Source organism: Erythrolamprus reginae, chromosome Z (genome assembly GCF_031021105.1).
Source record: "Erythrolamprus reginae isolate rEryReg1 chromosome Z, rEryReg1.hap1, whole genome shotgun sequence".
Classification (NCBI taxonomy): Eukaryota; Metazoa; Chordata; class Lepidosauria; order Squamata; family Dipsadidae; genus Erythrolamprus; species Erythrolamprus reginae.
Window position 1 is genome coordinate 60,500,601 of NC_091963.1, and position 16,190 is coordinate 60,516,790.

At 38.5% G+C, this 16,190-nt stretch overlaps 1 protein-coding gene across 1 annotated transcript in view; it reads right to left on the reverse strand.

Annotated features, from left to right (window-relative positions):
• The window catches only part of CNTNAP2 (contactin associated protein 2), a 653,718-nt gene that overhangs the window by 313,424 nt on the left and 324,104 nt on the right, over positions 1-16,190 (reverse strand). The window contains exon 11 of the mRNA XM_070766812.1: positions 4,817-4,923. Coding sequence (XP_070622913.1) covers positions 4,817-4,923 — 107 coding nt within the window. The remainder of the gene's footprint in view (positions 1-4,816; positions 4,924-16,190) is intronic.

Consider the following 16,190-nt stretch of genomic DNA (forward strand, 5'->3'; position numbering starts at 1 on the left):
TTTGCTTCCTTCTATGTTTTTTTTTAGCTCAGGAATTTTGAGTTTATTTATTAATTTTCAAAAAAAAAGTTAAAAAGAAAACCAAATGTATCTTGGACATTTCCACAAATCATCACTGTGTCCATTACATTGTATAATTGTACATCTTTTTACAGTATTTTCAGTATCATATATCTTCACGTTAGTATGTATTTATTTGTTTGGTATATATCAAAGAGATAGAAAAAAGAGAGAATTTAATTATCATATAATAATTTTAAAAATTATCATTATAAAAAAATTCACCATTTTTATAATTGCTACCTTTGTCTTATTTTATTGTCATACTAATACTATTCATTATTTTTGTATACACTCACACTTTATATTTTATCTTTTCTATTTGTCTTTGATCCATTCATACAATTTTTCCATGATTTTTTCATTTCTTCATTTTTTCTTCCCTTGATCTCCCTTGTCATTTCATCCATTTCTACACATCTGTAATTTTTTTTGATGATATTGCTTTCTGTTGGGATTGTTTCCACATTTGAGCTATTGATATTCTGACTGCTGTTGTGATGTGCAGCACTAGATGAAGTGTCTGTTTACAATATTTCTTTTTCCAAATTCCTAATAGCATTCCTTCTGGAGTAAAATCGATATCTTCTTTTGTAATTTCTGTTAGCCAATTGTGAATAATGTTCCATAATTTTCTGATTTGGGGGCAGGTCCACCACATATGAAAAAAGATAACGGTCTCCTTATTGCATTTCCAACATCTGTCATTTACTTTCGGATACATTTTAGAAAGTCTTGCAGGAGGGAGGTACCATCTGTAAAATAGCTTGTAACAGTTTTTCTTGTAGGCTGCTGATAATGTAATTTTGCTGATAGTATTCCAGGACTTTTCCCAATCTGCTAGATGTCATTGAAAGTTCATGGAACTCTTGGGCTTTCTACAGTGTGTCAATTTGATTTTTTCCCCCTTCCAAGTAACTAAAATCTCTTCCAGGATAAGCTATCTAAAAAGAATTCTGTGTCAGTTCAATTGCATTGAGAGGAAATTATATTTTCTCCTTTTTTTCTCTGACTTTTCAGTGGACCTGTTTTAAAATTAGAATTTCTTTGCCTTTGTACATTAATTACTCTAATTATTTCCCATTGTATTTAAAATTTCCTCTCTCAGCTATCTCCTTATAAACCTCACATGAATCTCCCTCACATGTCTATGATGTCTCGCAAAACTCATGTTAATTCTGTAGACTTCATCCAGTTCTCTTGTAATTTCATTTTTGGTCTATCTAATACTAGACCCAAAATCTGTGCTATTAGATCCAGAAGGTTCTCATCTCTGGTTTCTTCTATATTGTGTAACCTCAAGTAGAATGCCAATCGTTCCAGTTCCAGGTGAAGAATAGCTTCTTACAGGTTTTTATTTATGGTTTCCAGTCTGTCATCTGTTTTGTCTATTCTTTTTTCTGTTATTTTGGTTCTCTTCTTGACTTCTTTTATTTCCTGCTCATTTCTAGACAGTGCTGCTTGTATAGCCGCTACCCTCTCTTTTATCTTCCTCATGTTGTTCTTTATGTTGCTCATTTCATTTTTCACCCCCTCCAGTTTTTTTGTGATATTATCTTGTGTTTTCAGTAGTGTTTCCTTTAGTGTATTCATCGGCACCTGTAGACCTTGTGGAGTCAATGAAGCAGCCTTATTGTCTTTCGAGCGACCTTTGCCTCATGGGGTAGATAATAACACTGTTTTTTTCTGCTTCCTTTGTTCTGGGTTATTGTTTTCAATGACATAGGCTATCCCACTTAAGCATATAATTCCAGTATTTCTTGGTGTCTACAATATCATTGTTCACTCCAATCTGTTTATCTAAGTTTAAATAATTCATTAATAAATAATAGATAGTTAATCATTATTATATATTAATTCCAATAATATAATTTAACTATCATATATAAATTATCTAGTTGCCACCTTTAAGTTTAGCAATCAATTAAGAAAAGCAGAAAATAAAAGTTAATTCATTAGTTACAATACAAAAGTATATAAATACAGTGGTACCTCTACTTACAAACTTAATTCGTTCTGTGACCAGGTTCTTAAGTAGAAAAGTTTGTAATAAGAAGCAATTTTTCTCATAGGAATCAATGTAAAAGCAAATAACAATTGGGGAAAACACGGGGAGAATGGAGGCCCTGTTTCCTCCCAAGAGATTCCTAGAGAGGCCCCACAGAGACTTCTCCCTACCTTTTCCGACCCTGTTTCCTCCCAGGAGATACCTAGAGAGGTCCCACAGAGGCTTCTCCCCGCCTTTTCTGGCCCTGTTTCCTATCAGGAGATTCCCAGAGTGGTCCCACAGAGGCTTCTCCCTGCCTTTTCTGGTTAGTTTCGGAAGCTCGGGTTTGTAAGTGGAAAATGGTTCTTGAGAAGAGGCAAAAAACCCTCGAACACTCGGTTTTTATCTAGAAAAGTTCATAAGTAGGTAGAGGCGTTTGTAGTTAGAGGTACCACTGTATGTGGGATTGTAATCACTTATTATCATTAATCTATTGTTCTATTGCTATAATGTGATAGTTACTTATCAATACTTCTATATGAATATGCTACAAATCTAGATATGTCATGATATTTTCACCAACAAAAATACAGAGAACTTATGACCCTTTTAGTTTACTTGAAGTGTAATAAATTCAAGAGGAGAATAGCAATTCAATAGGAAAAGTCAGGAGAGAAAAACAGAAAAGAAAAACAGAAAAGAAAAAAAGGAATCTCAGTGGAAGAAGCCATGGGACAAGAGAATTCAGAGGCTAGAGAAATAGCTTAGAAACTATTACATCATACACTTCTTAGCACAGTCTCAAAGAAAACAGAAATAAAATAAAACAAATTGTTCTTTAGGACAAAAAAGAGAACAAAACAAGTAGGGGAGAATGCCCTTAATAGCTCACTCTTCTTTTCTTTAAGTTCTTTGGTTCCATTTTCCTTTCCCCTTCTTGAGCACTTCTGCTGTCACTGAATGATTTTGGGCTTCTAAGATGTCATTCCTCAATTACACCCAGTCACTGCACAATTTGGCTCTGTCTAGCAGTCACTCGTTCTTCTAAGGCTCTTTTGTCACCCGGTTTCCAATAAACTGTTCCAACAATCCTTCTTCCTCCTCGCAAACTCTTCCAATGCTTTAATCACTAAAATCAAAGATTCTACAATCGGTCTCTTCCATTCTTATTGCACATTTTCTCCATCCATCCAACTCACTTTCTTTGTTCCTTTCTTTGTCAATTTACATTTTCTGCTTCAACCCAAAGCACTGATTTTCGCTTTTGTGCCTAAGTCTTTCGTATTGTTCCCTTTTTCCTTAATCCGATATACTTACTGCAGTTGTTCTTTGCTTCCCTTAGCTGGGGCTGGCTGTCACGTCTTCTGTTTGGGCTTCAGCAAGCTGATCTCTTTTGCACTTGATCAGAGAGCGCTTCTTGCCTCCTATAGGAATAGCCCTTCTCCCTCCGATGCTCCAAAGCTCTCCCCCTCCACTGATCCTCGTATCTCAAAAAGACCTGACCTAAGGTGATCATGATCATGCAAAAAGCCAGGTGAACCAAATAGAGTTTCTGTCAACAGCTTGCTCTGGTGTGATGTCAAACCAGAAGTTGCCAATAGCTTTTAAATTCCTGTTTCAGCATTATACAATTCAAGAAGTACCAATTCCATTTTTATTGTATTTATTGTACTTGCAGAAGACAGTGTATTATGTTATCCAGAAGTACTGCATCTGACAATTTTTCCCTTGGGTAAAACGTTTAATTTCAGATAAGTTCAATTCTAATTGATAAACATTTTAAAACTGGTATCTAATTTCCAAATAATTTGTAGTATGCTTAAATCAACTAATTTAAATAATTATTTAAATCTAATTCAAATAAAATTAAATTTAGGTTTGTATTTATGGGAAAAGTTTATAAATTGCCACTTTTACAATTTTGGATTTTTACTCTTGTATCTGTATCTTGGTATCAATATTATGTGTTTTTCCTTTGATTTTGATAAGTGCAAAATCGTAAATTTACATAAACAGTGATTCAATCTATTTGTGGGTGCTGTCAGCATAAATAGTTGTCCTTGGGAGAGGAGTATTCTCAGTTTTTTTATATCAGCCTTTGAATATGTGTCTGGCTAAGAAGCCTGATAGAGGTGAACCTGTGGTAATGCCTAACCATGTCAGCAACTGTCCAAAGTCTCTGGGAATTAGGCACCAATATAAATTTAATAATAAAAATAACTTCTCTCTGGATACCACTTGTCATGGTAGAGAGATTGTGATGCCTGATGAGATTGAGAGCTACACCATCAGTAGTGTATTCTACCAGAAGGATAATCCATGCCATACAAGTCTCTGGGTGTAACCATTTTCTATAGTAAAAAAACCAGAAAAAGAATCCTATACTGTATTCATCATCAACCAGGTCAACATCAACCAGGTCATATCCCATGACATCAGTCTCAAATGGACAATAAGTCTCAGGAATGATGGCATGCATAAAAGCATGCATTAGCTAATTATGTGCAAGACAGCCAAGAACAAATATTGATACAAGTTAAAAACTATACAAGACACAAACTTGAATATTGAAATAATGTTATAATTTTAAACAGAATGCTGACAAGATGCATTTCTATAAAATATCAAGAAGGAAGTAGATAAAGATTTAACCTATATGAAAGATTTTATTTTGCCCTTTTAGCATATGCCACTGTTTCCTTATTGTTCATAATCAATATTATCAAAGATTATTATAGGAAGCAGTATGAAGGCTCAAGTCCCACTTACAGTTATGGCATGTGGCTCCACTATATCCAGTTCCATCACAGGTGCAACTGAAGCTATCCCATGTCTGGGTACACTTCCCATCATGCTCACAGTGATTGGGCACACACCTGTTGAGATATAAAGCAGTGACAAATAAGCAAGGTTGAATAAATGCCTGCATTTTGAGATTGCACAGCAGCAAAATCTCCTGTGCCAATCCACTGTACCAATCTATCCTCCTGTACTACTGCAATTAATCTTTGATAGCTTTATATGAAATAATATAATTCATGATATAACATGGCCAGTGCATAAAAAGATGATGTATTGTGCAAGCATGCCCCATTTAGAGCTAACAATGGGTCAATGACAGAGAAGCAGACTGAAGAGATAATGATGGTTTACGGATTTTTTTGACACTTTTATATTTTTAAAGGTCACAAACACAGATATTTTTTAAAAGAAGCAATTACATATAGTATGCACTATGCAGCTAGTGTTATCTTTCAATAGGAATGTACTGTAGTGTGTATTTAAATCTTTTAAATAATATGTAAAGTAATAAAGTTCATTTTACCTTATCAGCCTAAGAATCTAAAAGGAAACAATAATTGCTTTGTCTAGATAAGCATTGGAGGAAAAGTAAATCTGAATCTGACCAAATACTTGTAAAAGCTCATATGGAGACTTACAAAGTGGCGCTCAACATTCATGTATATTTGCAGATAAAATCACTCAGATCCGGGTAGATTTGACTCCAACTAGAGTGCAGTGTTGGCTGATAATGAGTCAATCACGGTGACAGGGCCCTCTTAATCCTGTTGTGTGGGAGAAGTTTGACCTGGTAACGCCCGATGAAATGGACAAGGCCATGGGAGCTGTGAGCTCTGCCACCTCTTTTTTGAGCCCCTGCCCCTCTTGGCTGGTCTCAGCCAGCAGGGAGTTGAAACATGGCTGGGTCTAGGAGATTGTCATTGCTTTGTTGAGGGAACGGTTGTTTCTGGCTCTCTACAAGGAGGCAATTGTGCGCCTTCTCCTCAAGAAGCCTTCCCTGTATCCAGCTATATCTAACAACTATTGTTGGGGGCCTAGATAGAGGGCCTATTGTCCTGTCTCCAATCTTCCTTTCATTGGAAAGGTTGTTGAGAAGATGGTGTCGCTCCAGCTCCAATGGTTCTTGGATGAAACCGATTATCTAGGCCCTCAACAATCAGGATTCAGGTCCGGCTACAGCATGAAAACTGCTCTGGTTGTGCTACAGATTATCTCTGGTTGGCCCAGGATATGGGTTCATCCTCTATCCTGGTGCTTCGTGACCTCTCAGTGGCTTTCAATACCATCGACTATGGTATCCTTCTGTGCCAGCTAGAGGGGCTGGGGGTTGAAGGCACCAATTTACAGTAGTTCACCTCCTACCTCTCTAGTTCATCGCAGTCGGTGTTAGCAGGTGGTCAGAGGTCGGCTCCTTGTGGGGTTCCTCAGGGGTCAGTCCTCTTCCCCCTCCTGTTTAATATCTACATGAAACCGTTAGGTGAGATCATCCGAGAGCACGGAGTGAGTTACTATCAGTATGCTGATGATACTCAACTATACATTTCTACCCCAGGTCCACTCAGTGGAGCAGTGGAAGTAATGTTCCGGTGTCTGGAGGCTATTAGGATCTGGATGGGTGTTAGCAGGCTTAGACTCAACCGCAACAAGACAGACTGGCCATGGGTTCATCCCCTCAAGGACACTTCCATCTGTCCATCACTCTGGGGTGGTGAACTTTTGACTCCCTCGGAGGGGGTCTGCAACTTGGGTGTCCTCCGTGATCCACAACTGACTTTGGAACATCATCTTTTGGCTGTGGCAAGGTGAGCGTTTGCCCAGGTTCACCTGGTGTACCAGTTGCGCCCCTATTTGGACAGGGAGTCTCTATTCACAGACACTCATACCCTTATCACCTTGAGGGTTGACTACTGCAATGCTCTCTACATGTAGCTACCTTTGAAGAGCGTTCAGAAACTGCAAACATGTAGAATGCAGCTGCGCGAGCACTCATGGATCTCCCAAAGCATGCCCATGTTTCTCCAGCACTCTGAAGACTGCATTGGCTGCCAACGAGTTACTGGACGTGATTCAGTATTGGTTATGACCTATAAAGTCCCACATGGCGTCAGACCAGATTACTTGTGGGATTCCCAGTGACTGGTTAGGTCCCACAGAGTCGGCCTCCTCCAGGTCCCATCAACCAGACAATGTCACTTGGTGGAGCCTAAGGAAGAGCCTTTTCTATGGGGCTCCGGCCCTCTGGAATCAGCTCCCCCCAGAGATTTGTACTGCCCGCATCTTCCTCACCTTCTGTGTGAACCTGAAAACCCATCTATGCTTTATCACTCTGGTCGACGGGTGTGATGTATGCTTGTTGTTCGAATGTGAATGAATGATTTTTTAATGTTCCAGAGGTTTTTAGAATAGTTAGTTATATTAATTGGATCTTAGAGATTTATATTGCATACAGTTTTTTGGCATGTTGTGATAAATATAAACAAACAAACAAAGAAATAAATGCAGTGGGAATGATGCTAAATTGCCCTAGCTTAGATCATTGAAAGGCATGTTTTGAAGGACTATGACCAAATTTGTCTCCTTTAATTGTGTCTCAATAAACCCTAGTATCACAAACCTCCCTTTTTCTTTTAGTAGTTGGAAGACAAACTCCTTGTCTGCCATTTTGACAAAACCCAAATGTTCTTCAAGTTTTGTGGTAATTCTTGGTGGCATACAGTGAATGGCTCCTCATTGCTGCCGCTGCCACTGTGCGAGCATGCATGCATCCAGTGTGCATGTGGCAGTGCTAGATTTGGCTTCAGCGCATGTGCAGGAAGTGAAATCTTGCAAAAGCATGCTCACGCATGTGAGAATTCACCGATTTTCAAGTATTTCTTTGCTTCCGTGTATATGTGGAAGCAAAAAAAAGTGAAAATGGTGAAATCTTGCACCTGCGAGCATCCTCGCATGAGATTTTGCTTTCTGTGCAACTGCAGAAGCTGAATCTCATGCAGGCACGCACATGCACACATTGGAGATGCGTGCACATCTCCATTTTTCCTACTGGGTTGTTGTAATGGACCATCTATGCTGCAACCCAATATTGGTAGCATACTGTCATAAAAGTACATGTGTTCATGAATTAAATTATAAAGCATGCAGAAGAGTTAACAGAATGACAGAATTGGTAGGGAACATGGAGATAAACAAGTCCAACCCCACTTAAGCAGGAGATACAATATCATTCCAGACAAGTGGCTGTTAAGTTTCTTAAAATTTCTGTTATAATGCCCTGCCGGCGGACTTACCCACCAGCTGGATTTGCACCAGGGCCAGGGGAACATGGCTCCAGGCATAGCCGCCATTTTGTCTGAGATCTCGCAAGATCTCATGAGATCCCAGTTAGGCCTGGTGAGGGCGATGGCCTATGATGCTGCCGGGGGGTGGGCCAGGCCAGCCCTTTAAAAGGGGCTGCGCCTGCTTCGGGCCCTCCTTTTCGCCCCGGCAGCTGATGAGCGAACACCCGCTGGTGTTTGCTGAAGTGGAGCCACGTGGCACAGCCTAGTGCACTGGCAAAGAGTGGTTTGTGGCCTTTGTTCAATCTGGGGCTTGTGGGCCTTTCCCTCCCCAGTAGGCTGTGGTTTTAGGTCGGATTGGCCTGTTTGTTAAGTGCGGCCTGGTTTAGGCCTTCCTTTAAGGTTTAGGTGGAGGTCCACAAGGCCTCTACCTTGGACAACCCCCACCCACCCCACTCCTCCCGGGTTTACTGCTAGGCCTTCTTCGGCCTAATTGGAATTGGGCATATTTGGGACCTGTGTTAGGCCCTCCAAGGTTTTGGGAGTTGTATTTCAGGTTTGTGTTCAGCCATTTGGGGGGTTTTCTACTCACAAGTATCAGGATGGCCCCTAAGAAACATAGGGCCCCTCCTACTTCCCCTGAACTGGCCCCCAGCCTTGGTGGGCAGTGAAATAAGAAACAAATTAAATGGCAAATGAACAGAAATATTTTACAAGATCCTCAATATGCAGAATGAATGGAAAGAGAATTAGAATTTTTTTTCAGAATTAATAAAAATTCTGAAACAACCCCCAAAATGTATTGGATACAGCTAAGGCCTATATCCGGGGTTTAATGATTTCTTATACCGCAAAAAGAAAAAGAAAAAAAGAAACAACATCAACAATTAGAGAAATAATTAAAAGATTTAGAAACAGTATTACTAAGTGACCCACACGATAATAAGGTAAAAAGGGAAATGGGATTTGTTAAAACATAAAATAAATTTGATTGAACAAGAACAAATAGCTGAAAAAATTAAAAGAGCAAAACAGGAATATTTTGAACATGCAAATAAATCTGGACGATAGTTAGCTTTTAAATTGAGGAAACATAGAGAATCTAAAATGATAAAGAAATTTGGAAGATAGTAAAGGAGCACTAAGACATAGAACAGATGAAAAAAAGAAATAGCGATGGAATTTTATAAAAAATTATATCAAAAAGAAGAAATAAAAGAAGAAAAGATTTCTGAATTCTTAAATTCCATAGACTTACCACCACTATCATATGAACAAGAAAAAAGGCTTAATGCTCCATTTACTATGGTAGAATTAAAACAAACTTTGAAGAATAAAAAAAACAATAAAGCTACAGGCCCAGATGCTATTCCTGCTGAATTCTATAAATTAGATAGTAATGTACTTACTTTGAATATGTTAGAGATCTTTAATAAGATTATCATAGATGGTAAAATCCCTAGTACATGGTCAGAAGCCCTAATAACGTTAATACATAAGCCAGGAACAGAGAAGAATAAAATACAAAATTATAGACCAATATCTTTATTAAATGTAGATTATAAAATATTTGTTTCTATTTATGCATTTAAATTGAAAAATTGTTTAAATGAAATAATTCAATTAAGATCAGAATGGATTTTTGCCGGGCAGATAAATAAAAAACAATTTGAGGACAATTATTAATACATTGGAATTTTATGAACATCATCCAGAAAAACAAATAGCATTGGTATTTCTGGATGCAAATAAAGGTTTTGATAACATCGATTGGACTTATATGAAATTACAATTAAATAAAATGAAATTTGGCACTACATTTATAAACTTAATAGATGCTATATATTTGAATCAAAATTATACTAAACAATGATCAAACAGAAAGGTTAGAGATACAAAGAGAGGTTAGACAGGGTTGTGGAATAATTTACAATTATCTCTACTTGGAAGAATTTCGACAATTAAGATGAACATCCTGACCAAAGTATTATTTTTATTCCAGGTAATGCCAATTAACCCGGGGAAATTTTTTTAAAAGAATTAACAAAGATTATTTAAAAATTTATATGGCAAGGGAAAAAAGCGAGAATAAAACTAAGTGTATTAGAAGATGTAAAAGAGAGAGGTGGGCTTGCCCTACCAAACTGGAAATTATATTTCCAAGCCATGGCCTTATCATGGATTAAGGAATGGCTAACCTTGGAAAATAGAAGATTATTGAATCTGGAGGGACGTGATTTAATATTAGGTTGGCATGCCTTTGTATGGTATGATAAGTATAAGACTCATTCATATTTTAAGAGACATATAGTTAGAAAGTTATTACTGGAAGTATGGATTGACATAAAAAAAGACCACTTTTTAACAATTCCAGAATAGATTTCTCCAATCGAAGCAATATGCCACCCCAATTTATTACAAGAAGGTAAGTTATGGAAATATAAGGAATTATTAGATGAACAAATGAAATTGAAAACTAGACAAGAATTACAGGAAGCTGGAGTAACAATAGATTGGTGGCAATATGCCCAGATTCAATCTAGATATCAAAAATATGCAAGAATGTATATATTTAGAAAAGAGAATAATGTTTTAGGGAAATTACTAATTAAAAATCAAGGAAAACTGATTGAGAAAGCATATAAATATTTGACTAGTTCTAAAACTGTTGGTTTGATTTTAAAAGACAATATGATTAGTTGGTGCAGAAATTTTAAAAAAGAAATAGATTTAGATACATGGGAAAGAGTTTGGACATATAACTGGAAAATAACGAAATCAGTTTCTTTTAAAGAGAATCAGATTAAGATGTTTTACAGATGGCATCTACCTCCTAATAGACTTTCAAAAATGTTTCCAAATACATCCCCAAATTGTTGGAAATGTAAAAAAGAAATTGGCTCTTACTATTATCAATGGTGGACTTGCCAAAAAGCCAAACTCTATTGGAACAAAGTAGAAAGATGGATTAGAGAAATCACTTCACAAGAAATTAGGAAAACCCCAGAATTTTTTCTACTAGGTATTACAAACTATAAATATAAAAAAGAAATTTACTATTTAATAACTCATATTTTAGTAGCGGCCAGGATTGTTTTTGCGCAAAGATGGAAAGAAACAGAAACCCCTAAAGAAGAATCAGAATTTTACAAAAATCTGGGAGAGAGTTTATATTTGGTTGAATTAAATTTTTTCCCAATGATTTTATATATACCTCATCTTACAAACGCCTCGTCATACAAACTTTTCAAGATACAAACCCGGGGTTTAAGATTTTTTTGCCTCTTCTTACAAACTATTTTCACCTTACAAACCCACCGCCGCCGCTGGGATGACCCGCCTCCAGACTTCCGTTGCCAGCGAAGCACCCGTTTTTGCACTGCTGGGATTCCCCTGAAGCTTCTCTCCATGGGAAACCCCACCTCCGGACTTCCGTTGATAGCGAAGCACTTGTTTTTGCGATGCTGGGATTCCCCTGCAGCATTGCAAAAACACAGAAGTCCAGAGATGGGGTTTCCTATGGAGGGGAACCTCAAGGGAATCCCAGCGACGCAAAAACGGGCGCTTTGGCTGGCAAAAGGGGTGAATTTTGGGCTTGCACGCATTAATCGCTTTTCCATTGATTCCTATGGGAAACATTGTTTCATCTTACAAACTTTTCACCTTAAGAATCTTGTCCCGGAACCAATTAAGTTTGTAAGACAAGGTATCACTGTATATATATAGGAATTTATTACTAGATTTGTCTACAAATAGAGAAATGTAATAGGTATTTTTCATAATTCTCTGAATTGATCTAAACAACAATAGGTTTTTTCCTTTTTGTATTATCAAGACTTCTATTTTGAGTGGAGCGATTGTAGCTCCTTTATATGTTATTCAATTCAATTTATTAGATTTGTATGCCGCCCCTCTCCGTAGACTGGGGGGCTCACAACAATAATAACACAATATATAACAAATCTAATAATTAAAAGTCATTAAAAACCCCTTATTAAAAAGAAAACATACGCACAAGCATACCATGCAAAACCTGTATAGGCCTGGCGGAGATGTCTCAATTCCCCCATGCCTGGTGGCAGAGGTGGTTTTTAAGAAGTTTACGAAAGACAAGGAGGGTGGGGGCAATTCTAATCTCCGGGGGGAGCTGGTTCCAGAGGGTCGAGGCCACCACAGAGAAGGCTCTTCCCCTGGGTCCTGCCAGATGACATTGTTTATTTGACGGGACCCGGAGTAGGCCAACTCTGTGGGACCTAACCGGTCACTGGGATTCGTGCGGCAGAAAGCGGTCTCGGAGATATTCTGGCCCGATGCCATGAAGGGCTTTATAGGTCATGACCAACACTTTGAATTGTGACCAGAAATTGATTGGCAACCAATGCAGACTGTGGAGTGTTGGTGTAAGATGGGCATACCTAGGGAAGCCCATGATTGCTCTCGCAGCTGCATTTTGCATGATCTGAAGTTTCCGAACACTCTTGAAAGGTGGCCCCATGTAGAGAGCATTACAGTAGTTGAACCTCGAGGTGATGAGGGTATGAGTGACTGTGAGCAGTGACTCCCGGTCCAAATAGGGCCGCAACTGGTGCACCAGGCGAACCTGGCAAACATCCCCCTCGCCACAGCTGAAAGATGGTTTTCTAATGTTAGCTGTGGATTGAGGAGGATGCGCAAGTTGCAAACCCTCTCTGAGGGGGTCAATAATCCCCCCCCCAGGGTGATGGACAGACAGGTGGGATTGTCCTTGGGAGGCAAAACCCACAGCCACTCTGTCTTATCAGGATTGAGTTTGAGTCTGTTGACACGCATCCAGACCCTAACAGCCTCCAGGCACCAGCACATAACTTCCACTGCTTCGCTGACTGGACAAGGGGTGGAGATGTAAAGGTGGGTATCATCAGCGTACTGATGATACCTCACCCCATGCCCTTGGATGATCTCACCCAGTTATGTTTGTGATGTCTGTCTTTTGAATAATAATAAAAATATTTATATTTTTCTTTATATTAAAGAAAAAGCTACAATCTAGGGAAAAAGTCTTCAGGGATCATTCCTGTCCATTGGCTATCTTTTATTTGAAATTTGGAGTTGGAGAAGACTCCTGAAACTACTATGATAACCAAGAAAGTAGATCAATGGATTATTGAGCAAACCAACCATGGGTTCCCAAGGCTTCAATGGTCAGGTTCAAATTAGCCTATTTTGGACACATTATGCAAAGACTCATCTTTTTGCTCGATAAGATAACATAATACGTTTAAATGGGATTACTCTATCTTCCCAATGTCACAGGTGCCAGTTGCTTTACCTTGGGCATTACGATGTGAGTTGGAATAACCTTTTAACAAGGTTAAAAGTAAGCAGATATGGATTTACTAGTATGGTTAATTTTGTTTACAGCAATTGTTAATTTTGTTTACAGCAATAATGCACGGCGGGTTCCTGATGGCACAACTTAGAGGGAACATTGTTCACAGCCCCATGTTTTTGAAAATGGAGGTGTTTTCTGAGTATATACTATATACAGACAGAGTTGGACGTAGTGATACGTCCATTCATTCTGACAGAATGGTATTTACAAGAAAGGTTAAAAGATTCCTTGGGGATACTCCAAATAACCTAAAGAGTAGATGATGAAGGAAGAAAAAAATAATATGTTTACTTTAAAGGGTAGGACTACAGTTCAAATATATATTATATTTTGTATGTTTGAATATTTATTTTTGATGAAGGGAATTCTTCATAAGGGCCTATGAAACTATATAATTTCTTATGAATCCAATGACCTGTGAATCAAAAATGATTTATTATATAACTGTGTAATTATTGTTTTATACTTTGTCATGTTTTATTGTTGTTTGTAACATAAAATTTGAAAATAAAAATAATTAAAGAAAACAACCATTTTTGACTTAGGAACCCGAGCCCGGAAAAATTTCCCAGGAAATTTGAGAGCGGCACGAAGGCCGGGCCAGTTTCCTGCCATTCCCCCTTTAATCCCGACCATGTTGGGCTTTTCTGGGCTGCCAGAGGAGCCTTTCAGTCATGCTTAAAAGAGGCTTTGGCAGTCCAGGGCGAACAAAGCATTTTCCTTTCTCTGGACACTTGGAGAGGGAATAAATCTCTGCCAGTGCCCAGAGAAAAGAAACGCTCCCTTCGCTCTGGCCAGCCCAGAGTGAACGGAGAGTTTTCCTTTCTCTGGGTGCTTGGAAAGGGAATAAAACACTTCACTGTGTTGACTCTCTCACGCTGCCTCCCATACACCCAGCGGAGGTTGCCTCACAAAACATCTGGGCATGGAAAGGCAAAAACGGGTGCTTTGCCCTGGCTGGATCAACTCAGCTTCAGCCAAACCAAGGAGTCACCACAGTGAAGGAAAGGCATCAGCTACAAAGTGAGCAAGCAAGAGGAGAGGGGAAACCTTCAGCATGGGAAGGAAGAGGAAGCAGGTAGCAGTAGCAGCAGCCTTTTGGTCAAAGGAGTGAGAGGTTTCCCCTCTCGCCACCTGGGTTCCTCTCTCTGGCGCAGTGTATGGGAGGCAGTTTCCCGCTGGGTGTGTGGGAGGTACGTGCTCCTCCTCACTGCCTCAGAGTCCCTCTTTTTTTTAAGCCTTAAAGTTTTCGATTTTTTTGATTCCCCTCACATCACCTTCTTCCTTCAGCAGCGAGGAAGATTTCAAAAGGAGTTGGAGACACAATTAAAAACCGGAAGATTGGAGGATATTTACTAGTGCAATAGAAGACTATATATTAATTTCTTCTTTTTCTTTTTCTTTTTTTTTTCTTTTTCTGGACTCTTTCTTTGGACTTTTTTGGACTCTCACCTCAGGATTTAAGACTAAACTCCAGTAACATCTTGGTAAGAGTAAAATCAACATAGGACTATATTTTTCTGACTATTTTTGATAGTCCACTGACTATCGAACAATCAAATTGAAACATCATCTTTTTCCTCTTAGATTATTTATGTTTTCTCTCAATTCACATTGTTATTTTTTTCCTATTGGACTTTAAAATTGCATATTGGACTTCCAAACTAGATAATTAAATTTAAAATATTAAACCCTTAATTAGATATATTTTACCTGCAATTAATTGTGATACTAATAATTACACTAACATATATTGACTATATATACAGAAAAGGTGATAGAATGTTGTACAATCAAGCCAGAAATATATTAACAAGGGAGATCAGAGCAGCAAAAAGGAACTACTCTGAAAAGCTAAAGAATCAATTCTCAACAAATGAACAAGCAAACATGTGGAAAACTCTCAAAAACATCACCAGTTACAGCAAACCATCTTCCCAAGCTGAAGGAGATCAGCAATTGGCAGATGACCTGAATGTGTTCTACTGCAGGTTTGAAAAGAAACCACAACCACTTATCTCAACAACCTCCATCCCAGACACACCAACAACAGCTAAATCTTCTACAACTGAACCCATCCCATTGGGTTTACAACCCCTAGTGATCACAGAAAAGGAAGTGAAAGATCTATTTCACAGACAGAAGCCTGGTAAAGCACCAAGCCCAGACAATATAACTCCTTCTTGCTTAAAAGTCTGTGCTGACCAATTGGCCCCCAACTTCACCCAAATCTTCAACAAATCACTAGAATTGTGCTATGTTCCTTCCTGCTTCAAACGCTCGACTATCATCCCAGTACCGAAGAAGCCCTCCATCAAAGAACTGAATGATTACAAACCAGTTACTCTAACACCTGTAGTTATGAAAACCTTTGAAATGCTAGTGATGTTCCACTTGAAAACCATGTTAGACCCCCTGCAATTTGCATACCAAGCAAATAGATCAACAGATGACGCTGTTAATATGGCTCTACACTACATCCTTCAACATCTTGAATTTCCAATGACCTCCGCTAGGGTCTTCTTTGTAGACTTCAGTTCAGCACTCAATACCATCATACCGGACATTCTCTTAACCAAACTCAATCAACTAGCGGTACATGAACACACTTGTAAGTAGATCACAAGCTTCCTAACATACAGAAAGCAGCAGGTGAAGCTAGGAAAAATCACATCAGATACATGTACAAATAGCA